The 24,363-nt window shown below is 48.8% G+C and overlaps 16 protein-coding genes across 16 annotated transcripts; 8 read left to right on the top strand and 8 right to left on the bottom strand.

The window, feature by feature from the left end:
* Positions 1–356: 356 nt before the first annotated feature.
* Positions 357–1,020, bottom strand: N7519_011389 (kinetochore subunit FTA4 family protein; the record flags this gene model as incomplete). Its single annotated transcript, XM_057298162.1, has 3 exons — positions 357–666; positions 734–796; positions 854–1,020. The coding sequence occupies 3 exons, from the start codon at positions 1,018–1,020 to the stop codon at positions 357–359; spliced, it is 540 nt and encodes a 179-aa protein (XP_057146044.1).
* A 724-nt stretch (positions 1,021–1,744) lies between these two features.
* Positions 1,745–2,581, top strand: N7519_011388 (HAD family hydrolase; the record flags this gene model as incomplete). The annotated part of the gene is made up of 2 exons (XM_057298161.1): positions 1,745–1,798; positions 1,856–2,581. 2 exons carry the CDS (start codon positions 1,745–1,747, stop codon positions 2,579–2,581), a joined length of 780 nt encoding a protein of 259 aa, XP_057146043.1.
* Positions 2,582–2,886: 305 nt separating this feature from the next.
* N7519_011387 (60S ribosomal protein uL18) lies at positions 2,887–4,009 on the top strand (the record flags this gene model as incomplete). Its single annotated transcript, XM_057298160.1, has 4 exons — positions 2,887–2,889; positions 3,039–3,076; positions 3,147–3,324; positions 3,377–4,009. The coding sequence occupies 4 exons, from the start codon at positions 2,887–2,889 to the stop codon at positions 4,007–4,009; spliced, it is 852 nt and encodes a 283-aa protein (XP_057146042.1).
* A 668-nt stretch (positions 4,010–4,677) lies between these two features.
* On the top strand, positions 4,678–5,326 carry N7519_011386 (uncharacterized protein; the record flags this gene model as incomplete). The annotated part of the gene is made up of 2 exons (XM_057298159.1): positions 4,678–5,135; positions 5,203–5,326. 2 exons carry the CDS (start codon positions 4,678–4,680, stop codon positions 5,324–5,326), a joined length of 582 nt encoding a protein of 193 aa, XP_057146041.1.
* Positions 5,327–5,502: 176 nt separating this feature from the next.
* N7519_011385 (uncharacterized protein) lies at positions 5,503–6,600 on the bottom strand (the record flags this gene model as incomplete). The annotated part of the gene is made up of 1 exon (XM_057298158.1): positions 5,503–6,600. The coding sequence occupies one exon, from the start codon at positions 6,598–6,600 to the stop codon at positions 5,503–5,505; it is 1,098 nt and encodes a 365-aa protein (XP_057146040.1).
* Positions 6,601–8,331: 1,731 nt separating this feature from the next.
* N7519_011384 (uncharacterized protein) lies at positions 8,332–9,477 on the bottom strand (the record flags this gene model as incomplete). Its single annotated transcript, XM_057298157.1, has 4 exons — positions 8,332–8,474; positions 8,528–8,641; positions 8,694–8,880; positions 8,941–9,477. The coding sequence occupies 4 exons, from the start codon at positions 9,475–9,477 to the stop codon at positions 8,332–8,334; spliced, it is 981 nt and encodes a 326-aa protein (XP_057146039.1).
* An 854-nt stretch (positions 9,478–10,331) lies between these two features.
* N7519_011383 (uncharacterized protein) lies at positions 10,332–10,595 on the top strand (the record flags this gene model as incomplete). Its single annotated transcript, XM_057298156.1, has 1 exon — positions 10,332–10,595. One exon carries the CDS (start codon positions 10,332–10,334, stop codon positions 10,593–10,595), a length of 264 nt encoding a protein of 87 aa, XP_057146038.1.
* Positions 10,596–10,894: 299 nt separating this feature from the next.
* On the bottom strand, positions 10,895–11,233 carry N7519_011382 (uncharacterized protein; the record flags this gene model as incomplete). The annotated part of the gene is made up of 1 exon (XM_057298155.1): positions 10,895–11,233. The coding sequence occupies one exon, from the start codon at positions 11,231–11,233 to the stop codon at positions 10,895–10,897; it is 339 nt and encodes a 112-aa protein (XP_057146037.1).
* Positions 11,234–11,611: 378 nt separating this feature from the next.
* Positions 11,612–11,797, bottom strand: N7519_011381 (uncharacterized protein; the record flags this gene model as incomplete). The annotated part of the gene is made up of 1 exon (XM_057298154.1): positions 11,612–11,797. The coding sequence occupies one exon, from the start codon at positions 11,795–11,797 to the stop codon at positions 11,612–11,614; it is 186 nt and encodes a 61-aa protein (XP_057146036.1).
* A 177-nt stretch (positions 11,798–11,974) lies between these two features.
* N7519_011380 (uncharacterized protein) lies at positions 11,975–13,316 on the top strand (the record flags this gene model as incomplete). The annotated part of the gene is made up of 2 exons (XM_057298153.1): positions 11,975–12,347; positions 12,412–13,316. 2 exons carry the CDS (start codon positions 11,975–11,977, stop codon positions 13,314–13,316), a joined length of 1,278 nt encoding a protein of 425 aa, XP_057146035.1.
* Positions 13,317–13,588: 272 nt separating this feature from the next.
* On the bottom strand, positions 13,589–14,603 carry N7519_011379 (uncharacterized protein; the record flags this gene model as incomplete). The annotated part of the gene is made up of 5 exons (XM_057298152.1): positions 13,589–13,746; positions 13,930–14,006; positions 14,067–14,243; positions 14,297–14,412; positions 14,469–14,603. The coding sequence occupies 5 exons, from the start codon at positions 14,601–14,603 to the stop codon at positions 13,589–13,591; spliced, it is 663 nt and encodes a 220-aa protein (XP_057146034.1).
* Positions 14,604–15,948: 1,345 nt separating this feature from the next.
* On the bottom strand, positions 15,949–16,992 carry N7519_011378 (alpha/beta fold hydrolase; the record flags this gene model as incomplete). Its single annotated transcript, XM_057298151.1, has 1 exon — positions 15,949–16,992. One exon carries the CDS (start codon positions 16,990–16,992, stop codon positions 15,949–15,951), a length of 1,044 nt encoding a protein of 347 aa, XP_057146033.1.
* Positions 16,993–17,961: 969 nt separating this feature from the next.
* On the top strand, positions 17,962–19,381 carry N7519_011377 (uncharacterized protein; the record flags this gene model as incomplete). Its single annotated transcript, XM_057298150.1, has 5 exons — positions 17,962–18,123; positions 18,188–18,292; positions 18,396–18,769; positions 18,836–18,903; positions 18,966–19,381. Coding segments are annotated over 5 exons (1,125 nt in total), but the record flags the coding sequence as incomplete, so codon positions are not given.
* A 542-nt stretch (positions 19,382–19,923) lies between these two features.
* N7519_011376 (phosphoglycerate mutase) lies at positions 19,924–20,767 on the top strand (the record flags this gene model as incomplete). Its single annotated transcript, XM_057298149.1, has 2 exons — positions 19,924–19,979; positions 20,041–20,767. 2 exons carry the CDS (start codon positions 19,924–19,926, stop codon positions 20,765–20,767), a joined length of 783 nt encoding a protein of 260 aa, XP_057146031.1.
* A 66-nt stretch (positions 20,768–20,833) lies between these two features.
* N7519_011375 (L-rhamnose mutarotase) lies at positions 20,834–21,338 on the bottom strand (the record flags this gene model as incomplete). Its single annotated transcript, XM_057298148.1, has 3 exons — positions 20,834–20,917; positions 20,981–21,117; positions 21,203–21,338. The coding sequence occupies 3 exons, from the start codon at positions 21,336–21,338 to the stop codon at positions 20,834–20,836; spliced, it is 357 nt and encodes a 118-aa protein (XP_057146030.1).
* Positions 21,339–23,300: 1,962 nt separating this feature from the next.
* On the top strand, positions 23,301–24,351 carry N7519_011374 (uncharacterized protein; the record flags this gene model as incomplete). The annotated part of the gene is made up of 2 exons (XM_057298147.1): positions 23,301–23,354; positions 23,440–24,351. 2 exons carry the CDS (start codon positions 23,301–23,303, stop codon positions 24,349–24,351), a joined length of 966 nt encoding a protein of 321 aa, XP_057146029.1.
* Between the last annotated feature and the right edge of the window lie 12 nt (positions 24,352–24,363).

Raw genomic sequence — 24,363 nt, 5'->3', positions numbered from 1 at the left:
TCGAGATTTGGAGAGAAAGTTGGCCCTCGCCCAGTATGAAATCTTCAATCTTCGGTGCAATGGCACGTGCTCTATGAAGTCTATAATTGAAGGTCTGCAAGTCATAATTGACACGTACTTGCCTTTCTTATGGCCCTTTGTTGACATCTATGAGGCTATACTATGTCTTACCCTTGATGGAAGGTACATAGACATTGGAACATTGTAGCCGGGGCAACGTGCTCGAAATCCAAGTATAAAATCAAGGAAACTACCATCTATAAGATAAATTAGAGGCATCGAAAGTGTGTATTTATGTCGTATCGCAAGTAACTTCATTGTATGCACATGGGGGGGCATGGGGTATTTTGGTTTCGTCAAGGCATATCCAACAGGGCTTCCAATCTCTGATCAGAGCCTGGAAGTGAGTAATTATAAGTTTCAGGGACACCGCTGCTTTTTTTCTGCTGTGCAATCCGATCCCCAACTCTGGCTACGAGCATGCGCATTTTCTCCAATTCCTTAACAAGTTCTCCATCATTCGTAATAAGATTAGGCTGAATATCCTTTTGGGGATCTTCAAATGGCTCGAGTAATCGTCGAAGATGCTGCAACTGATCAAGGCGCCGTTGCCGTTGCTGCCGTTGACTGTCGAGGCTCAGGAGCCGCTCACGGAGCTCCCGGTATCTGTGCGACTGGTGTAAGGCAGGTGGAACCTCAATCGGAAAAAATCCGGATGTGTCTGTAAACTGACCTTGCATGCTCCTCTTCGCTTGCTTCCTGGTTTTCCAAGTCAACAGGCATCTTTGCGATGTTCCTAAACCATATAGTCAGTGTTGTCATAACTTCTACTATAGAGCTGATGAAATCTTACATCTCCCTTGACAAATCCGTTGTTTTTTCGATACCTCGAGAAAAAGCATCTCCACGACGTGCCTCTTGACTGACCGACGACCAGTACAGGTTCGCAATCTGTTGGGGCGACATGGTGTATCGCTTGGGAGGAATAAACAACGCGATTGTGCTGCTTAGCAGCTGCATTTACTATAGGACTATGAGTATCATATTCATCTCGTATATATGGGCACAAATGCGTAGATAACTATGCTGTTTAATTGCAATTCGTGCTCTGACCTTTGTGTAGAACCTCTTCAATCACCTTGTCACTCAGATCACCTTCCGTGGTTTCAGGAGCATAGTTTCGCCAGTCTTCGGGTAAATCAAGGTTCTCGGAGAAGATGCGGACTTGACTCCAGATAAATGCAGATTTCAATTCAGATATAGTTCGAGTTGAATCCATCTCGAACACAATTCAAATGGTGTTAGAGAAGAACCATTGTTGAATCTCCAAAAGTCCCGCGATCTTCTCTGAGCGCATCCTTATCGATAAGACATCACGTGCCTCTCCACGAATGTGATTTCGCGGGATGGCCAATACCGATTTGAGTAATAAACCACCATGAAAAATGAGGGAAATGATTTAAAGAATACAGGTTAAACAATAGTATAATCATTTAAATATGGCTCTAAAATGATAATTATTTAATGAAGTCTTTTGGTGTGGAGTATATCCTCGGTCTAGAGATGTATGTACCTCGGCAATCTGACCGTCTTTTATGTTGTAGGCCCAGATCGCCTTCCAAGTAATTCAATTCGTCGCGATTCCAAGGTCATCGCAACTCCTTTGGCTTACGAGTCAGACCTTACATACAGTATATCTTATAGTGAGCCCTATTATCGCCAGCAGCCTCATTATCGCCCCAAGATGGCAGAGATCAAGCGGCCAGTGGGCCTACTGTTTGACATTGGAGGAGTGTGTGTAAGTCGACCACTTGACCCGGACCATTGAAGACATATATTTCTGACAATTCTCTAGGTTGTATCTCCGTTCCAGGCTATTCTTGACTATGAAATTGCCCACAACATCCCACCAGGATGGGTCAATTTCAGTATCTCGCGAACATCGCCGAACGGTAGCTGGCACAAGCTCGAGCGAGGCGACATCAAGCTGGACGCCGACTTCTTTGCGGGGTTCAACGCGGACCTAAGAAACCCCGAGCTATGGAAACAATTCCACCAACAACTTCAAAAGAAACAAGGCACAGGTGGTTCTACCATCCCTCCACTACCGACGGTGGATGCAGAATGGCTATTCTGGGAGATGATGCGGATATCTCGCACACCAGACAGATATATGTACCCAGCTCTGAAGAAACTGAGAGAATCGGGACAGTTCCTGATGGGCGCTCTATCCAACACCGTTATATTCCCCGACGGACATGAATACAATAATGCATCTGACGTTAAGAACCAATTTGATTTCTTTATCTCGTCTGCGCACACAGGCCTTCGAAAGCCCGACCCGAAAATCTACCAGGTGGCGTTACAGGAGATGGACACTTTAGCTAAGAGACGAGGATTGGCCGGATCTAATCCCGACGACGTTGTTTTCTTCGATGACATTGGCGAGAACTTGAAGGGGGCGAAGAAAGCTGGCATGCGCACGGTCAAAGTCACACTTGGAAAGACCCAAGATGCGGTTAAAGAGCTGGAGAAGATCACAGGCCTTCAGTTGCTGGACGAGGACAAGGCACGATTGTGAGGCGTTGTATGTTGTACATAGAAAGTTGGTTATTTCGAGATGAATATCAGTATTATATGTAGAAAGGATGGAGAATAAGAATTCAGAAGACTTTCTTAATTTTTCTCAATTTTTCCGAATTTATTGTTCTTTTTCTCTTTTTTTCCCCCCATAGTCAAGAAAATTGATGTTCCCACTCGTCGCCGACCTCACTTTCTGGAGGGGGATGCAGCCACGCTAAGCGAAATCCCGCACAAAGTCGACCCACGAAATTTCTCACTTCCTCTTCTTCGTCCATCCCCAGCGCCCCTCGACACCCCGTCAAAATGGTGAGTATCGCTGATGGCTAAAAAAAAGTCATTATGTATTCCCTTTGCATTTTATTCTCTCTCCGATCCATATCGGAGCCGGGTCCCTGCAAGTTGCTTCGGCGTAATTTCTGAAGCGTTAATTGCTGACTCGCGATCTTGCTTTACAGCCTTTCACCAAGACCGTCAAGAACAACGCCTACTTCAGGTGAGTTAAAAATATTCTAATTCCTTGAAAATCTTTTGGGACCTACGTTTGCTGACTTTTCCAATTATAGTCGCTTCCAGACTAAGTACCGTCGCCGCCGCGAGGGTAAGACCGACTACTATGCTCGCAAGCGCCTGATCACCCAGGCCAAGAACAAGTACAATGCGCCCAAGTACCGCATGGTCGTTCGCTTCACCAACCGCGACATCGTCACCCAGATTGTCTACTCTGAGGTCACCGGTGACAAGGTCCTCGCCGCTGCCTACGCCCACGAGCTCCCCCCGCTACGGTATCGACCAGGGTCTTACCAACTGGGCTGCCGCTTACGCTACCGGTCTGCTCCTTGCCCGCCGTGTCCTCAAGAAGCTCAACCTTGACGAGCAGTTCAAGGGTGTCGAGGAGGCTGACGGTGAGCACACTCTCACCGAGGCCATCGAGACCGAGGATGGCGAGCGCCGCCCCTTCAAGGCCTTCCTCGATGTCGGTCTTGTCCGCACCTCCACCGGTAACCGCGTCTTCGCTGCCATGAAGGGTGCCTCCGACGGTGGTATCTTCATCCCCCACTCCGAGCGCCGTTTCCCCGGTTACGACATCGAGTCCGAGGAGCTCGACGCCGAGACCCTCAAGGGTTACATCCACGGCTCTCACGTCTCCGAGTACATGGAGACCCTCGCCGATGAGGATGAGGAGCGCTACAAGTCCCAGTTCGTCAAGTACATCGAGAACGAGATTGATGCTGGTGACCTCGAGGAGATCTACGCTGATGCCCACAAGGCCATCCGCGAGGACCCCTTCAAGGCCGATGAGAACGCTGGCCCCAAGAAGACCAAGGAGGAGTGGAAGGCCGAGTCCAAGAAGTACAAGGTCGCCCGTCTCACCCGCGAGCAGCGCAAGGCTCGCGTCGAGGAGAAGATCCGCCAGCTTGCTGCTTAAGCGTCTCGCTTCTTATCTTTTCGACCAAAAGTTCCTACCAATATTTCAATTGAGGGAATGGGCTACTGCCGGCGTTTTATTCATGTGATGTAGTTTTTTGACGGATCATGGCACATACCACTTTTTATTTTTATTATCGGAAGGGGTTTTTCCTTGGGAGCAATTAGTTCGGTGTTCATTTAAGGCAATTTTCTTTACTCAGTTCTAACTGCTCCCCTGCCAATGTCCACATCTGTCTTGTTCCCTCATTTGTCTCATGTGCATCTGCCTGTAGCTGGGATCTGTAAAGCGTAGTTTAACCTGAGTATATGTTGAGTATGATTGTAATTGCATCATGCCATTGTGCTAGTGCGAGACCCAAAAAAAAAAACTAGCCTAATTAAAATTAGATCGACGCCATGCACAAGCGCCAGTACTATTGTGATAAGTGGCCCCCAGCCCCAGTGCATTGCCAGCACAGCAACTGGCTGTTCAACCAGCAAGGATGCAGAAAAAGAAAAGAAAAGAAAAAAAGAAAGGGGAACTAGATAGTTCCATTGTTTACCATCAATCCATCAATCCCCGCTTTTAAAAAGCCTTTTGGTCCCCGAAATCATGAGATCATAATAATTTCACCCCTTGTACATATATATTCCCCCCATCTACATAGCCATATCCACATATCCATCATGAGAAGATATCAACAACATACCCACGCAAGCTGGCACCGCGCCTACGCAGATAAATTCGATTGCCCTTGGTGCCAAACCCCTCACCGACCAGAAAGCACAACACCTCAGAACCACCAGAACCAGCACAGCAGCAAGCACTCCGCAAAGGGCTCAGACAATGGTAGAACCAGCAGAGCAAACGCTACATCGACACCAGTCGGCCGTCGGATAGCTCACGAGAGCTCTGACGTTCCCATCGAAGACCAGGCTGCCGGTACCCCGCTCGAGTCACAGACTCCAGATTCAGCTCCGGACGCGAACGACGAAGAGAATCCAGGGCCGCAATCCGATTCAAATTATGCGCGGTACAATATGGGAAGGACTGCTGGGCATGATGGCTTGAATACAGCGTCAGATCCGCCGCGTCCGCCGCTTCCTGAGCAGTGGACGAAGGAGGTTGAGGATCGGGAGCATGGGTAGGCGTTTCTAGTTGATGGCTTTGGTTATGGCCGGTTCGTCCTTGTGCTGACGGGGGTTGTATAGTGCTGCGGAATGGAGCCCACCACCCATGGAAGATTGGCGCTCTCAGCTAGGTACGCCTGGGGTGTCTGGAATCCCCGGCGATGAAAAGATTGGCTCTCCGGAGTTGAATGTGAGGGAGTTATAGCAGTCTTGAGAAAGACTTGGTTGAAATAGATCGAGTCAAAACATTCACATTAGACTACAGATCTCACGATTTTGCTCTGCTCAAGTTTCCATTGAACATAGTATTTCATCGATCCATTCTGACTCCAGTCATTCCCATTATCTATCGTCATCAGCGTCTCTGATGCACGATTTGAGTCACTGTTCTTCCTCTACATCTTCGAGTCTTCTACCTGCGAGAAGCGTATCCCTGCATCTCTGAAAATAGCGTTTCTTCTTAGCCTGCGCTTGGTCAATTTTCTTGCGGAGGCTCCTGGCTTGGCTGCTATGCGAGTATGGAGCCAGTAGGGACCTGGCCCTCTCAAGCCTGGCTCTCGACTCTTCTTCCATGAGAAACAGCAATGTCATTTGAGCTTCGAGTGTCCATTCCTCAGACACATCATCAGCCTGGGCCACGAGTGAAGTCTCAGTCTCCTCCAAGTCGGCGAGCATCATCCATCCACCTCTCTCCACTGCTTTGAGGGCTTCTTGGGAGTCTTCGGTCGATCCCTGGCGTAGGATAGCTTTAGCCTTGTCATGCCCCTTGACTATCTCTTCCCGTGCCTTGTCTAACAAGCGGAGTTCTTCGTCAATATCCGGCTGAGGTTCGGTTTGTTCTCGCGCCCTTTGTAGCAGGCGGAGTCCTTCGGCGACATTCCGTCGTTGAGGTTCAGATTGCGATTGGGCTCGAAGCTCTATCTCCCCAGGTGGAGCTGGGGCTGCGTACCAGGCCTTGTCACTAGCCTCGCGCATGTCTTCAGCCATCATCTGGAATACCTTGCGATAGTCATCAGGTGCTTCCCAGAAGGTGCCAATCTTCCGTCTGTTGGCACGAAGCAGCCCACGATAATGACCGATCCTCTGCGGGTGGCCGGTCATTCTCGCATTCTCGTAATTTTCATCAAGCTCAACTTGCTCGAGGCGTGGATCGGGGTATTCCTTTTTAAGCTGCTCCATCACTTCCTCCGGTTCACTCAAGCCCCAGTCCGGCCGTCTTCGACTGTACTCCAACGCCAGGAGAAGGAAAGGGCCTTCCTTGCCCTCAATGCGAGATAATAGGGACTTGGCCGTTTCCCAGTCCTCTTCCAGCTCGGCTTCTTTGGCCTGCCTTTCCAATTCTCTGTTGAGTTGGATTCGAGCATGGCGAGCCGCGTCCAATTCCTCGAAGCGCTGATCACGAACTGTCTTGTCTGAGACCTGAAGCAACCGAGACTTGGCTTCATCATAGTCAAACTGCATTGCTGCCTCCTCGCTCATCGCGATGAGTTCTTCGTCTGAGTGTTCCGTCGAAGCAGGACGAGAGTGCGTAAAAGGATGTTGAGGGCACGTGTCCACAGAAGAACTACCAGAGATGGTATGCAGGGGCCCAAAGGGAAAGGATGGGCGTGGTCGTGGGCGACGGGAGCTAATAGAGAGCGTCGCGTCGACAAGCTCTATCTGGGAGATAAGTTCCTGCAAGAGTTGTCTCATTTGACCATTAGGAACTTTGCGAGGAATCGTAGGAAATTGTCGGATCTTCTCTTGCACGTACTTCCTGCATGATTCAAGTTCCAGCCCGAGTTGTCAAACTCAGAAGTAACATGGCGCAAATAAGCATTATTGCCTCGCCGCTCTGTGTACAAGTGTTTGTGCGCGACGCAGATTCGCAGAAGATCTAGCTGCTGAGACAGGTTTAACACCCATGATGGATGGTGGTCAAATCATCCAATCCATGCTGGATTGGTGGGCTCGTGGTGGCAGATGGCTCGGGGAATGTTGGGATCAGTGACGGGCCAGGGTGAGGGCCTAGCGAGTCGAGGATTAGCATATGACACCATATGGAATATTCTGATAATTGGCATACCCGTTAAGTCTATGACCTGGTCCGACATATTGAAGAGGTATGAGATATAAGATAGGCTGTGGAAGAAAGGCGAAGCGAGCAAAGTTGGAGAACGTGTCGCGTCTTACAAAATTGGTGATTAGCTAGGTACAAAAGGTGAAACGATAATATGACATTTCTCATACATCGGAACTGGGATATACTTAGAGGCTCATAGAAGTCCAGATCGAAGTGGACTGGATATAAGCACTGGAGGGCGCATATGCATACAGTTCTGATATCTCCGGGTCTTTTTGTTTCAATCCTCGAATGACTGTCACTAGCATGTATAGCATCAAGGAATATTTCTATGATAGGTCATTCGGCTGTCATAAAGATGATGCAGGTGGAAGCAAAACTTAATTGAAATGTGGGGAGATACGCGACGCGACGCGTTTTGGGGCTGGACGATCCCGTCCATGTCCACTCCGTACAGACAACCGGTTTCTGCTCTGCAGAAAATAGTAATGTACCCGGACATAAGTTTAGTTATTTCCATATGACTTTATAAATTGCTTGGGTTCAATGTAAAGCTACTAGTCCTAACCGGTCTCTGGCATATGACTTGGAAAGTATATGATATGCAAATCGTGGCGGTTAATTCTTCTTGCCCATATAGATATAGCACTAATCAAGCGAAGGAAACCTATAAATACATAAGATACCTAAGGAAATCCATAGCGAAAACGGGCATGTAAAAAGACAACCAAAACAGATATAACGAGGCTGTATAAGCGGCTTACTATTCTTGTATACTACGTAGGTTATAACTTGAGCAAAAGCGAGGTATTTATCTAAAGTGCTATAAGACCATGCTTTAGCTAGCTCCTGGGAACATTTATCATCTTAATCCGGAGATAATTCTTAGCCCTTTCGGTCCACATTTAGTGAACTGCTACCCCAATGAGTGAAACTAAGTATGGAAAAGTAGAAATGAACAAAGCATTGTCCCTACCAATGTTTCTTTTCTAAGGAGAAAGGTTGTGGGTGATACACATGCATCCTCATATCTCACTAAGCTACCGTACATGAACAGTAGAGTACGTAGGTGACCACTATTTATAGCCATTTGACAACCATTCCATTTAGACTTCGTTCATACCAGGACTTGCACCACTACAGAATGGCTAGTAGGCAAACTCCTGGCCAACAAGCTTTTTGCTCAAATGCCAAAGTCTCTTCGCTTCCAGGCTGCTGGTTGCCCAGGACTTGATCGTGTCTGCTAGAGGATTACCGATCCGACAATCTATCAGATACGCACCGTTATGGGCTATCCAAGTACTTAGCTTCTTATCCAGTCCATCAACAAGGAATTCACTTTACCATTCAGACCCGGATCAAACGCTGCGTATACGTGAGTCGCCACACCTTGATCTGGAGTTTTCACTTTGAGTTCCCCCCAGCCTTCACGGTTTCCTAAAGCTTTATCGGCGTCACCTACGCCAGTAAGTAATTTTTCCAATTGGGAAATGAGTATATTGATACTTACGCAGTCCATCAAAATCCGTTTCCATATCCAAGTGGTTGGCGATATTGGTCCAGATCACACCAGGATGAAGACTGAAGGCGAGAAGATTATGCTTGATGCCAAGTTTTTCCGCGAGTGAGATGGACATCAACATGTTGGCAGTTTTTGACTGGCCATAAGCATACCATTTGTTGTAACTCTTCCCGTCCTGAGTATTTTTAGTTAGTGACCCGTACACTTGAGAAGGAGTTCAAGCTCCATGTCTTACATCGAAATTGTAGTCGTCAAACCGGAAGGGATTAAGGCGATGGCCATCGCTGCTCACCATGACCACACGGGGGCTCTCGGAGGCCAGGATCTTCTTCATAATGAGATTGGTAAACAGAAAAGGGCCAAGATGGTTAGTCGCCAGCTGGGATTCAAAGCCGTCGTCAGTGACCTTGTACTCCGGAGCCATGATGCCTGCATTGTTGACCAGCACGTCAATAACCGGGACATCATCCCAGGAGTTGACTTCAGCTGCCGCCTGGCGGACGTTCTTGAATAAACCGAGATCCAATTGGAGGATGCGAGTCTTCACATTTGGTTGTGCAGCGCTGACCTCGTTGGCCGTCTGCTGGGCTTTGTCTGGGTTGCGGGCGGCGAGAATAAGGCATGATGGGCCTGCCTTGGCGATGGCTTGGATGAAATACCCGCCCAGAGAACCTGCAGAGATACCAGTTGCCAGAACGACTTTGTCTTTGATAAGGTCGGCGTAGTCGTTGACCAACTGGGTGGCCGTGGTGTCAGCACCGTACGGAGCCATGGTCGACAAATTAATCCAGGAAAGAGGAAAGAACCCCAGTTTGATGGGATTTACTAGTGACTAAATAACTGTTATACAAAAGCAATAGACGAGTTTATCAGTTATTCGGTCATAACACAAAGTTCGAACCGCAAAGTCCGCTAAGTCCGGCTGGGGCGTCAGATTTCCCTATACAAGTGGCCTTAACGCTATGATACTAGCAGGCTACTTTAAGAGCTAGGATAGTATATTATCCGTTCCGATATAAGTATGTTAAGGCCGGGCTCCACGCGGCGAAGTGGGTTAACAATAGTAAAGTCGGGGCCTCCCGGTGGAAGCCTAAACGAGGCCAAGCTCGGAGTTGAGATATATTTATACGGAACACGGCAACAACACTAGATCTATATAAATTATACCTAGGTACGTATCAAATTACTAATTAACCTCTAAAAGGAAGCCAGACCTTGGAATAGGAGTATCCATTGCAGATATAATGGGTGGTTAAGTTAAGTTACGATAAGGTGCGTACTCCGTGGCAAGATCCGATCACGCCTGGAATTTACGCGACCTGAGACTCGTCTACAATAACATCCATGAATCGTGATAATTGATTTCATCAAATACAGGCTCCAGGGATGGGAACTGGAAAGCATGAAAAATCCAATCTTTTCGCTCTTTCACCCTTTTCGCTCTTCATTCTTCTCTAAACCATAAGCTTATATAATAAATTTCCCTGGTCGCTACTTCATAGACCTACCTACGTATTCCAATATTGCTGGCGGTTCTCTTCCTGCTCAGTTGGTATCACCGAGAATGCCTCGACCTCCCTCAGCGTCGGCCCTCTTGCTGCCATCGGTGTGCTACGCGCCAGGGGAATGCTGCCCGATCTTACCGGGCGGCCAGGGCTGACTGGGCTGAACCGGCTGCCTGTTGGTAGCTCCACTGGTATTGGTATCAGTTTCAACACCCACCTCGTCATCATCCAGTGGCTCACCGGCCACAACATCTCCGGTGCATCTGCCCGGCTTACCCTCTGGATTATTTTTCCTGAACCATACCTGTGGACGCCTCGATCTGGCTGTCACAGCCACCGTCACGATCACCAAGACAGTCAGTCTGCGGTCGCCAGTAAGCGGTAATGACCTTTTCCAGATTCCGTACAGAGCGAGAGGCCCCCGAAACTCTCACTGTGTTTATTTATTTTGGCATCATGAAAAGCCGGCTCTTAACGACATGGCGATGTGATTGTTGTTCTATTCTAGGCTGGGAATTTGGGTGATGCATGGATAGTCGACATCCATGGATGTGGGCTCATTTGACATCCATGCCCCCAAGGAAACATAGTTCATTTACATGAGTTGTCTGGCAAAAAGAAACATAATATCCTCCCAAGAAATTCGTCACCCCAGGGTAATGAGAATGCCAGATGCTTTCACCTCTATTCACTCGGAAGATGTCCATAGCCAATCTCAGGAGCAGCGACAAGCTGGTCTTCCGATGGCCATACGGTTTTCGTTCCTCTTTGCCTCTTTGCCGAATCGGGCTTCTCTGGGTGATGCGTTGCTTGAACAAACTCCACGCTGACTTCGTCCTTAACGTAGCCATGGCTAGCCACATGAGTACCCTGTAGAAGCTGATTCTCATCTTTATAGCAGAGCGTGACGTGCTGCCCCAACGGATCTTTCTGTCGTATGCCGTTGATGCTAGTGGTACGTTCTTCAGTCTTGGGAAGCATGCCCTTGTAGAAATAATATCTGACCATGTTGACGGTGGACATCTTGCTTGTTGGAGTTGGTATATATAACTTGTAGAAATTCAACCTGGCGTCTTCCCGTGAAAGACAGAAAATTAGAAAAATAAAAGCCGGATGCCAGCAGCTTTTATGTCTTTCGTGGAGTACACGGTTTATCCAAGCAACATTCCAAGGCTAGTCTGATCAAGACTGCCATCCATCATTGGTTTACTAGCTATTGCCGTGGCACAGACCTGTGGTAAGGCGCCTCGCAAGTAGACATTCATCGAATAAAACCGCTGTGACTGCACATATGCGCCCAATTAAAAGGGCTGCTAGCCAAGCAAAAACTGGGAGCCATTTCCCCATTCTATTCATTGGATATGCAGCTCCGCTGAGGGAAGGCGAAAGAATTGGGCCCACTTATTCGAAGCGTTGTTGAGCCGCGATGTTACACTTGGCGCCGTGGTGATCAACTCGCTCGGGAAAAGGTTCATGCTCAGCCTCACTCAGGTCCCGCCTCCTTCCAACCTCCAACGAGGGCCAGTAATTTACGCGCTGAGGAGCAACCTCGGACAAACCCCCCGATAACACCTTTGTGATATTCATTTCGAAATCAAATACGGGCATTGAGCTGGTTAAAGCATGAAAAATCTGACCTTATTGCCCCTTAACCCTTTTCGCTCGCCTTTATTCTTCTCTCTCGTTTATCCTGCTTCCAGCAAAGCCCCGAGGCCCCTGCATAACCATAATCAAACCCGTGGCCTTTTCCGCACTCTGCGTTCCATGTCTCAAACGCCAGGGAAAGATGCTTCATTCTGCCATCTTTATGAGCCCATCGAGGCAGTAGAGAAATTGGAAAGCTACAGGGTGGGTGGCTATCACCCCATAGCAATCGGGGACCAATTTCACGATCGCTATCGGGTAGTTCACAAGCTCGGCCACGGTACATACTCAACGGTCTGGCTGGCTCAAGACCGAAAATTCAATAGATACGTCGCAGTCAAAGTGTGCACTGCAGATTCGAATCCACGCGAACCTGACGTACTTTCCGAACTTTCCAGCCCGCAACAAAGCCAGGGTACCAGCCCAGGAAGGGCGGTGATTCCTTCGCAACAGACCCAGGGTATCAGTCTCAGGAAGGGCGATGATTCCTTCGGTATTGGACGCATTCAATATCCATGGCCCAAACGGGACGCACGTCTGCTATGTGACTACCCCAGCCAGGATGAGCCTGTCAGAGGCAAAGGATGAATCATATAATCGCCTTTTTCAACTGGAGGTTGCCCGCGCTTTAGTGGCACAACTAGTGATCGCGGTCGAATATGTGCATTCCCAAGGGTTTGTTCACGGGGACCTTCACTATGGAAACGTTCTGCTCCGGCTACCGTATAACTTGGATCCATTGACTATCGAGGAGCTATATCAAAAGTGCGGCGAGCCGCAAGCCGAGGCGATAAGACGCTTTGATGGGAAACCCCTCCCACTAACTATCCCGTCGCATGCTGTTATACCTATATGGTTTGGAGAAGCAAGCGATAAGCTTAGTCTTCCGGAAGCTAAAATTTTGCTCGGTGATTTTGGCGAGGCTTTCTCCCCTACTAAGCAACAAATTTACGAGTCTCACACCCCACTTATAAACCGTCCACCGGAGGTTCGATTCGAACCACACAAGTCTATTTCCTTTCCGTCGGATGTATGGTCACTCGGTTGCGCTATATGGAATATCATTGCCCAGAGTCCACTTTTCGACCAGTACATTATAAGTGAGGATGATTTAACCTGTGAGCAAGTCGAGGCGCTTGGCATATTGCCTCCGGAATGGTGGTGCCAATGGGAGGGACGACATGGTAGGTTCACTGAGGATGGGAAGCCGATAAATCGAAAGTCTTATCGATCGTGGGAAGACCGATTCGAAGACAGTGTGCAGGGGCCTCGGCAGGAAGAAGGCATGCCACCTATTGAACCGGCGGAGCGGGATGCCATTTTTTCGATGCTGCGGTCAATGCTTGTATTCAGGCCCGAAAGTCGTCCAACTGCAAGGCAAATCCTTGATTCAGAATGGATGGTGAAGTGGGCTCTGCCTGAGTTCGAAAAGTGCCGACTAGCCGGGCAGAGGAACGGGTGATCGCCGTTCGCCGCGCGACTGGGGGCGAGCGGGTGAGATGCGTATCAACAAGGCGAGGCAATGAGGGTAATTTCTCTTGGGCAGTTGTGTGAAAAATATTATCCAGACTCTGGGCATGTTCGGTCTCAGCATCGCCTATCGCCTATGTATGCGGACATTTGCTCCCGGGCTGCAAATTAATGTAAAACTAGAGGACCATAGAAAGCATCATGTAGGATTCCAACCCGGAAGAGCTAAAGAATTACCCGTGCGAATCCCGCTTCCTAGTAGCCTTAAAACTTGCTATTCAGTGCTTGCAGTTGCAGCAAGCCTTGCTCCTTGGAATTCCCGTCGACGGGAGCAACATTACGGACGTTGTCTGCTAAAGGAAACATATCTCTTCCGACGTCGACGCTTGTAGGCCACGACGCTGCCCGGAATGCAGCTTCGGCTAGCTTTATGAGCATTAGATCGCTTCCTTTTACACCAAGAATAGTGCTCCCGATCGGCCTGTGCTCAAGTCTGCCTGAGATTCGTGATTGATAGGGCATTTGTCCAACTGAAGACGACGATTGTGAGTAATTTACAAGAATGAGAAGAGCGAGAATAAGAGATAAGCGCTGAAAGTACTCACAAGGTAGCACAAGCTGAGGGATTCCGAGAACAGGAGAGATGAACTTTTCACCAATGGTTCCAGCACTTGATGGGCTCCTAGGTCATCTAGTCAGTTTTCAGGTAAATTATGGAAAGTTCAAGGGAGCGGGGAACGACTCATTAGGGGTATCCCGATATTTCGGGTTAGCAGAGCCATATGGCATGATCATGATGGCCTCAGATAGGGTGTTTGGATCTTGTGAGAAGATGTTTTCGTCAAACCATCTCTGGAATACTTTCAGTTCTTCACGGTATGTATTGTACTCGTCGGGAGTAACCTCTTTGCCGATTTCCCTAAGACATGGAGTGTTAGATTTTCTTTTTGCTTGATAATAATCAAACCTTACCATCTATAATGCAAGACTGGACCCTCGAAAGGAAGCTTCCCATATTTGGAGCTATATATTGATCGGAAGTCGTCAAATCCGTGATAGTAGTCATAGCACATAGACCAGAACGCACTCTGCGTGGTACAAAGTTAGTTTCTGCTCCAAATTAGTGAGTGAATTGAATACAAACCTTGGACAGGTATTGCTTCAGTGGCTTTCCGTTCGCCTCCGACGGGGGGCACTGTTCCCATCTCTCAGCGAGACTAATATTCACCCGCTTAGTCCCCAAAAAGCTCTCGAGAACTCCAACAAATTCATCCACCATGGCTTGATGCTGGGGGCTGCTGTGGGGAAAAAGTCAAGTGGATAGATGATCTTTGACGGGAACGCTGTAGAATTGTCGCTGAGATCTAAAGTATATGAGAGGCAAGATGATGAAGATCTGACAAACTGCGGCCGAACAATCCCACAACATCGAAGTGACTGATTAATGACCGAGTTAGAGAAATTAGAGAAATGCTGTGGAATAATTGACTGGAAACTCACGGCGAATTCACAACTATACCATCCATAGATGTCGATTTAGTAGATGGCCTGATGGAGAACAGCCCATTACAAGTTGCAGGTGCCCTGATACTCCCGGCAGCTGTGTTGCAAAATATCAATGCCTTTGTTCAAATATGAACTTCTCACTTTGGGGGAAAGGAAACTTGACGATATAAAGAATAAAAGCTAAATTGTTTTAGTTATTAGCTTTATAACTTCTATAAACTATACGACGAGCACCTAGAGGAAATTAGAGGTAGACGATCCCTATATACCAGCAAAACCCGAGAACGAAGTCCCTCGACTGAATCCGTTTTCGTAAGGTTCCTTCATAATAACCTAGGTTCAGCACATTCAAGGCTCATGTCTCAGGCAACCTTGGCTCAGTTTAATAAGTAAAAGGACCTCATCTTTCCCTGTCTTGTACCCCTGGAGGATCCGAACTACAACGTCTTGCTTACTTCGGATATCTCGGCCAGCCACTGCCGCCGCAAAAGGGGCATGACATATCGCGTGTAGGCCCAATGTATTTTGTCCACTGATTTGCTGAAGCGGTGCGAAGCAAACGATATAACAAGTTAGCTTTACACAGTTCGGAGGGATCTTTCCGCTCTAGAAGCTCACTGATACTGGTTCTTCCGAGCGCGGAAATAGCGAGTTAACAGTCGACCGACCTTCCCTTTTCCCCATTAGATGGCTTACTCGTTATATTTATTCTATCACTATGTGTATTATTTTAGGTCTCGTATCGAAAATAAATTGCTGATGCCATTAACCTTGAAAGCAATGCCAGGTATGCACGTGTTCAGCTAGCCACTCAGTGAGTAGCCTGAGACGCAACTGGAAATAGGAGTTTCAGGGTCAAGTATAGAACTCTAAATTGGTTCCACCAAAATCGCAAGTCACTAGCTTTTAGTATGGCTATTCTAAAGTGCTTCTATGTACAATGGTTGACACAAGTCTTCCACCCTTAGTACGGGAAGACCTTTGCCATCTGCCCTGCTGGTTCCTAGCTGATGGCATGCAACCGCAGATGCCTGGCTAAGACGGGAAATTATTCGCAACATCGTTCTCGTCTGAAACTATTGTATCAAATGTTATGGTATGCAAATTGCAAATCCAATCTAGTCCAGCCAAGAAAGCAGCACGTCGTAAAACGTTTTGGGGTCCTGGAGGAAGGGCGCATGTCCTAGACCGGGGAACATGTGGAGCTTGCAGTTGGGGATCATGGCAGCGGCAGCAGGACCGAGCTCATGATAATGGCCGAGTTTCGCAGCGACAGCAGGGGATGACCACGCTTTGCCAAGCGCCGAGACGTCGCTGTCTCCTACCAAGAGATAGGTACGTGTCTGCAGGAGAGGCAGCTGGTAGATGACAGGTTGACTGAGTAAGGCATCGGTGACAAGAGCCATCACATACGAATACTCGGAGCCATAGTCGCCGGCGTAGATATCGGCTAGCATGTGGACCCAGGCATCATATTCAGGCTTCCAGGGGGCATTGGGAAAGTAGTTGGCGTGCTCATAGGCCTTGAGAGTGGTGAAATTCGACACAACACCGCTCTCGTACGACGCGTCGATTGACAGATAGGGAACACCCTTCGCTACCCAGTCCTCCAGGCCCAGGGGATTAACGAGGAAAAGCTGTCGAACGTTGTTTGGGTACATGAGACCGTAGCGAGCGGCAATCATGCCACCCATCGAATGGCCGATTACGGTGACTTGGTCGATGCCTAGCGCAGTGAGGAGGCTGTGGATGTTCAACGCCTGCTGCTGTACGTTGTAAGAATAGCCTTGTGGCTTGCTCGATTTGCAGAAGCCGATGTCGTCGGGCAAGATCACTCGGTAGCCCGCGGCCGACAGTTGGCGCGCCGTATCGGACCATGTGACGCCGCAGAAGTTCCCACCGTGCAGCAAGACGGCGGTCTTCGTATGCTTGTTGTGTTTCCTTGCCGGGATGTCCATGAACGCCATCGTAAGGTTCTGGCGCTGATTGTAGAAGTTGAACAGCTTCACCGGCCAAGGGTAGGGGTAGCTCGATCCATATAGATTGGCTGGCACATGGCCATCGTAGATGGTGCCAATCGGATCGGGGTCGGACTGCGCGGAGACGACAGCCGTACATGATAGAATTGCCGAGACGGCAGTGAAGAAGGAGAAGATCTTCATGATGTGGTTCGCACAAGCACCAAGTTCTCTTAGTGACTGCCGTTTAAAGAGCACGGTCTCTATCGATCGTATAGGAGAAGAACAGACCTAATTGTTCGTCTCCCGATGCAAACATATATATATATAGCTTGAGAAATATTTTAGTGTAAATAAAGGCGGATCCCAGTGTTGCAACAGAGCCAGGGGCACAGATGCCGCGTTGCTACCTATATGTGGTTAGTTATCTAGGGGCCGACTATTCCGTGCAGCCTTTCCTGTTTTGCTTTTCGATCGGATAGGGGGCCTGTTAATTGCAATTTCATTCGCAAAGACTCGGTGTTTCTAATCTGCAAATTTCACTAGCACGTACTTGGTGCCGTTGGGGGGGGCCCGGGGCCCCGGGGAGACGCTGTGCTGAGTAATTGGTCAGTTGATTGAGGGATTCCGGCCTTGTCCTTGAGCAATCCAAAAGGCAAATTATTTCTTCTTGGTAATAATTTGTCTGAAGTATTTTTGTTTTCACTGGCTCAGTGTGCAAATGTACCTGACATCAACCGACTGTCCAGTCCTGACCCAAGTTGGCCCCCAACAATTCCCAAACTAGCGCCTTTAACGCCATGCAGCGTAAATTAATCACGTCCAATCTTCCAACCCCCGCGGCCTAGCCATCCACTTTTGACAAGGGTCTCGGATGAAACAGGCCAATGCTCCGATTAGCCCACGCGATATTACTCGATGCCAAGCCAGCGAAAACTTCCGCGAATGGGACCCTTGTCAGTGTCGATGTGACTCTGCTGCATAACACGCGTGTCCTAACACGCTATCCCGCCGGTAATGCGGGAATGTGCTTATGCAGGGAAGATGGACGACAAAAAAGAAGAAAATTTACAACTGAGATGGCCTTGAGATTAGTACATATGTATCGACCTTCGCCTCAATCGGTTTCACAAGACCATACTAGCTACTCTAGGCGACCTCTAGCAATTTGCTATGTCCGAAAATATTCCAGGATCAAGCAGGGCCTTGGAAATCCAAGTGCCATGTATAGTCTTTCTTGTCACCACGCCAGCCTTTGTGGCTATCCGACTCTGGTCCCGAGTCAAGTCTAAGTCGGGCCTGGGCTGGGACGACTGGACCATTTTGGCTTCCTCCGTGAGTTCTTCATGCGTGAGATTGAACTGCCTCATACAGACAGACCTAATACTGCTATCACCAGGTGTTTGCGGTTATCGTCATGGCCCTCATGCTGGGGTCCTGTGCCTATGGCTTTGGCCAACACATCGCGAATCTCACAGCAACGAATAAGCTAATGACCCTAAAGGTACGTTTGGGATTGCCCTCGATGTAGCCCTCCAGTTATATGTTGTGGCCACGGATCGCTAGCCCTTTAGGTCCGTGTGGGCTACTAACCTCAGTCCTGCCAGCTCTTCTTCGTTAGTCAAGCTTTCTACAAGCTCACCATGAACATGACAAAGATGTCGATCCTGTTGTTATATCTGCGCATCTTTATCCAGCGTTGGTTCCGCATCACCTGTTACGCGCTCTTGGTTATCATCACCTTCTACATGGTGGCCGCCTTCTTCGCCTCCATATTTCAATGCACACCAGTGGCCCGAGCCTGGAACAAGTCCATTCCAGGATCGTGCATCAACATAACCACCAACTGGTACGCCAACGCCGGCTTCTCGATCGCTACCGATATCGTCATATTGACGCTCCCGATGTATCCGCTCTACAAGTCGAAAATAGTGTTGAAGCGGAAAATCGCCCTGATGGGGGTGTTTGCCCTCGGCGCCTTGTAAGCCCCTAAATACCTTGGTGCGGCAGACGAGGCGTCAACTCAAGACTGACCCGGAATTCCAAGTGTCGCTGTTACGAGCATTCTCCGGATGCGGACCCTGGACTTCTCGTCAACCAGTCCTGACACTACCTGTAAGTGTCCTCATAGTCCCTCAGGGTTGATTTTGCTCAGGCATTCACATATACCCCCACAGATGATATCGCCTCCTCAGTATGGACGATGATGGAAGAAAACGTGGCGATCACCTGTGCCTGCCTGCCGATGATGTGGATGCCACTTGCTAGGCTCTTTCCCTCCTTTTTCTCCGTAGAACACGGCACCGACAGATATGGAAGCTCGGCGACCAGGAACTCAGGACTTCAAGTCACCTCGCAGCCTCGAAGCGACTGGAACTCGGTTCATGCACAGCCCGATACGAAGCCCAGCATCAGTATGAACCAAATCAGCAATTCCCAAACCCGTCCCTCAGAGGATAGCACAGACCAAATCCTCCCGTCTAGCCAGGGCGACGAAGCCCAGTATCAAAATGCAACGGGCATCACGAAGGTCACAGAATATCATGTCTCTTATTCCAAACGAAAAATCGCCGTCGAGGCGAATACGTCTCTAGGTATGAATACATAGGCAGAATAACCTTTGGGGTCATAGGTATACAAATACTGATATGCTTATCGTACTCTAGGTCCTCGCTAAATCCGTTCAATGGATAATGGTCATGTTCGGGGACGATTCCACAAGTCATGTCCTTATATTCTGGCCGTAATCGGATAATTTCAGCGCCCTCAAATTCCTTGGAAGGCTGTTAGATGGGGCAGTCTCTGTGTACTTTTAAATCACTCATATATATTATGGCCGACAGTATATGAGGCAGGTAGGCATAACTAAATGCTATTCGTTGCAGGGCCTGGCTAAATAAGGCCTGAATCCTGAGGCGACAGATATTTCCTAAAGCGGGCTAGCGTTTTTACTGCGTCATGGCCACTTGTTTCACCTTTGGAACTCTCATTCTTTGTTGATGGCCGCAGGGCCACAATGTTTGTTTCTAGCACCTCACTTATATAAGCCCCTCTTCATCTCAATCCCTAGTCTTCCTCAGTCTCCCAGAATACGGACTTCCCCCTGCTTTAACTTTACCAGCTTCTTATATTGCAATGCAGCTATATCTCATTCGCCATGCGGAAACAGTGCACAATGTTGGGAAAGTCCTGTAGGGAGCCAGGTTCCTGCATTGACATTCTCACTTGACTCACACTGACTGCTTGTGATAGGGCCGGTACCACCGACTCGGCACTGACCAACCATGGGGTGGCTCAGGTCAATTGCCTTGCTCATTATTTCGTCTCCAATTCAACTAAATTCACGACGGTGTTCTCTTCAGACTTAAGCCGAGCAAGAATCACAGCCGAGGGGGTCTGTCATGCTCAGGTCTCACCCTCTGATAAAACACCCTTACAGCCGATATTGACTCGGAATTTGAGAGAGAAAGGTTACGGATCGATGGAAGGCCGCTTCTGGAACACCTCTCCTCCATCGCCAAGGCCGCGAGACTGGGTCATGCCTGAGTCAAAAGCGTCGATGAGACAGAGGGCTGAAAACTTTTTCAACAAGCACCTGCTCCCACTATTGATGCGTGACCCCCACAGCCAACAAAACATCGCAGTCGTTGCCCACGGCATTATCCTCCAAGAGCTGTGGTCATATTTTATTGAGATTTTCAATCCAGCGGACACTGATGTTGCACCCGGAATCTGTGACACCAACATGACTACGCTTCATAAGGGGCCTGTCTGGTCAAACACTGGCTATATGACCATATTGATCGCCCCAAACCTGACAGAAAGGACCGTGCTGCCTTCTGTCATGCCAAACTTCGCATTTGTTGTTCTGGGTATTGACGACAAGAAACACCTTGCCAATCTCCGCCGTACTAAGGGCGGCATCGGAACCGCTGCGCATGATGCGAAACAAAAGAGGATTGATCAGTTTTTCCAATAAGCGACCGTTTAACGACGAGTCTATAGCTATGTACAAGTTCAACTATCTTCGCCATGGCCGGAAGATTCAATCTGTGTGAAACACTTCCTCCAGGGGCTTCCACCACCCTGGACCCTCAGCACTACTCACGGCTCCGGGAATAGGGCTCTCCTAATACCAGGTTCTTCGGATTAGTGTCTATATCTCTGCATTTTCGTCACATCTTCAACATACCTGCATCTCATCAGTCATGGCCCACCACTCTCTCATCTTCGGCAGCGATGCCATGTTCTTCATGTCAGCTTCGATGTCTGTTCCGATATACTTAAAGGTCGCGAATAGAGTCCGATCGTTATCGAAGTAGATCGAGTCTGCAGCGACAGAAATACACCATGTCAGCCAATTTAAACATACATTATGTTTATACATAGATGTATTTTTGACATTAAAACTTACAGTCTACGATGTTGCACTCCTTAATCTTTTGAAGGATCTCGGGCCAGACATTGGCGTGGCATTCTTTGTATGCCGCGACAGCGGAAGGCTTGAGGTGGACGATTTGGGCGAAGCGGCGGGGTTGAGTGTGAGCCATGATGGGATCTTTAGTATAAAATATTGGAATTAGAGCAGAATGTAAGAGAAAACTAAGTTGCCTTTTATGGCACTCTCGCTTTAGCTTCAACCCGCACTCGGAGTGCGCTAACCCGAGAAGCTTGGCATATATCCACATGGAGGCTTGAACAAATACAGTCACAATACTGTAGATCCATGGATACTACTAGTAGTACATACTAAGTGTAGATAACTTGCAGTAGGCTTTGAGACAAAAGAATATATTCGCGAAATAAAAGTCAATATGGAAGTCAATAATATAATTCTGCAAACACCCCGGGCCACTTAGCCAAGACTTTCTCTTTTGGTACCCAATCATATTGATCTATATACGAGCGTATACAAATGAGACTTTTCTTATATAATTCTATGCTTTTCCATTAATATCCTACGCGAGGATATGATGCTCCGCTTCAGGGTCCTCCGAATTCGAGTATCTTCGAGTGAGCTACTGTAAGAACGTAATAAGTGAAGGATAACCTAGGTTAAGCTGTTAGCAATTGACGGAGTCTTCGATTATCTCCCTAGGTCGCTGGTTAGTCCGTGCGTGTCAGATGCTTGGCTGACTATAGTAGCTCCAAATCCTAGGAGGGTGAGTGGCTCTCCCATCCGGGGAGTTTCGGCACAAATGGTAGACGGTGTCGGATAGTAGGAAGCTCGCCCATCGAGCTCAGGTGTAGATATGTTTTTAGGTGACGATATTCTAAGGCGTGGCTAAGGGGTACTAGCATGGATTGAATCTGTCGCCGGAATAGCGCTTTCCTCAAGGATCTCAGTAGCATATAAAGGCCGGTCCACCTAACTGGCTTTATTGTCACCGGAATTGAACAGGTCATCCATCCACGACTCAAACTCGTCGAGGTTTGGTGGTATATTGTTAAGCTATAAATATAAAGAGTGTTAGCTGCCACGGTCGCTGCCATAGCCGCCAACACCAACAGTAAAAGGGGTTGGATTTGCCATGGTCTCCTGTTAGTAGGCGGAAGTTTATTTTGCATCGTGGTGCGCTAGTGTTGCTCGTGCCTTCGCGACCGAAGACAATGGGCAGGCAGAGCGATAGGAAATGGGGAGGGATATCTGAACGCTACGTCCGCGACAACTTTCTGTTTAAGGCTACGAGGCAGAATGCAGGATCTGCCTGTCGAGCTAGAACGGTTCAAGGTACACAGAGCCGCTCTTTGCTTGGCAAGGTTTGCTGGGCGCTCTTAATGGCGATGCATGCATGGGCATCACCTTGGCAAAGTCAACCACACCTTGTAAAATTTGTTATGTGAGGCTCAATGGCCGCTTCGAAGTATCTCGATGAAAGACCTCGCCCCGACCCGCGGGTCACCCTGACGACCCGGACCGCGACCCGCCAAGAGTGACCCTCACGACCCTGACATAGCCACAAAAGAATTGCCGCCTACACGAACTATCAGATTAGCTTGTCTCTTGGCCTTGAACTTGGCCGGCCGGCTCTGTCAGCCTTTGACCAATTGACACAGGTAGCTTTTCGAAAGTGCGCCGATCCTCATATTCACTTGAAGACGCCGTGTCATGGTGGGTGCTCTAGGATGTCACCCGGACAAATGCCTTGTCAGTACTCCGTATAGCGCCGTCGTCGCCAAATTGTAATACGTTTAACCTCACTTTTTCATAGAAACCGACCTTTTGATATTCGGTGCCCTGTCTTGCGCAGTTGAACTCGTTTAAGATATCCCATCCTTACAGGGATGGTTTTGAGGAAAATCTGCATTGCTTGACTCTTAGGCTGTGCGGACAGCCAAGTTGCTTCGCCACGACCGCGATTTATAACTAACAGGGCCTGTTCTTTTATTCCTTTATGCAGAGAGCCACACCTAATAACCCCTCTGATCTTTTTTTATGGAGTTATTATAAGCTGCAAAACTTACAGTTTTGATTCATCTGGTTCGATTTCTGTGGCTGCCTCCCTCCAAAAATGGATGTCGATGGATGTCTAATCGACCCTAATCCAGACATTATTGGAATCGGCGTAAGAACATCTCCTGACTTGATAAAACACCTCTTATGCAGAGGAGCCATCGTACGTACTCGATCGGCTAACAAGCTCTACCTAGATCCGAATTTCCATCTATGTCCTCAGTCTGGCGAGCCCACTGATCTCTTTCTTCCTTCACTCCACCGAGCTGTCCGGCTCCATCGAATCCTCCCTAGGCGTAACAGGGCTCGCGCTCCTCCTCACAACCGTCATCCAGACTGCACTCGGCAGCATCGCGCTCTTCCACGCCCTCTGCGTCCTCCACCTGCTCGGCCTCGTAGGCATCTCCATCCGCCCCAAGGGCCACTACCCCGCAACCGTCGTCCGCACCACGACATTGCTCGTCCTGTATGTTTTCGCCGTCAGCGGCTCGCTCATATATTTCATCTACGTCTTCGCAAACGCGCCACACTTTGGAAACCAGCCCGAGTGCAATCACAAAACCAAGTACGTCCTTTCCGGCGTGGACATCCAGGCGACCAACGCCGTTATCCGCTGGATCTTCGTCGCGATCTTCGCCATGCTGGCGCTGGGGCTTGTCATGTGGCTCGCGTGTATGTCCGGCGCGGCATGCTGCCTGGCGCTCGACTGTGGATGCGGACGCAGCAGCAGCGATGATCGCGAATCGGAACTGGGTGCGGACGACGGGTTGTATGATGATTACGCCGGGGCGGCGCATGCTAATGCCTGGAGCCAGTTTATACGCATGCTTGGCCAGCTGGGTGCGAGCATCTATATGATGGTGATGCTGGAGTTGATTATCCGGAGGAACGAACTGCTTCCGAACATCGCGGACTGGACTTTTGGGCAGGTTCTCGCCATGATGATGCTCATCGGGCCGCTGATAGAATCTGTGTCGCTGCTGCTGGGCAAGGTGAAGATGAAGCCGAGTGATAATTCTTATAGGCGGGGAGGGGGAGGGGGAGGATTCGAGGCCGCGGTGGCAAGGGGACGGTTTAGCATGCCCGAAAGGTTATCAATGGCAGATTAGAACTCAGCACAG

The sequence above is a fragment of the Penicillium mononematosum genome (assembly GCF_028829835.1).
Source record: "Penicillium mononematosum strain IBT 11891 chromosome Unknown utg000005l:1.0-9366267.0:1.0-9372171.0, whole genome shotgun sequence".
NCBI lineage: Eukaryota > Fungi > Ascomycota > Eurotiomycetes > Eurotiales > Aspergillaceae > Penicillium > Penicillium mononematosum.
Note: the sequence above shows the minus strand (reverse complement) of the source record. Positions and strands in the feature narration are given on the sequence as shown.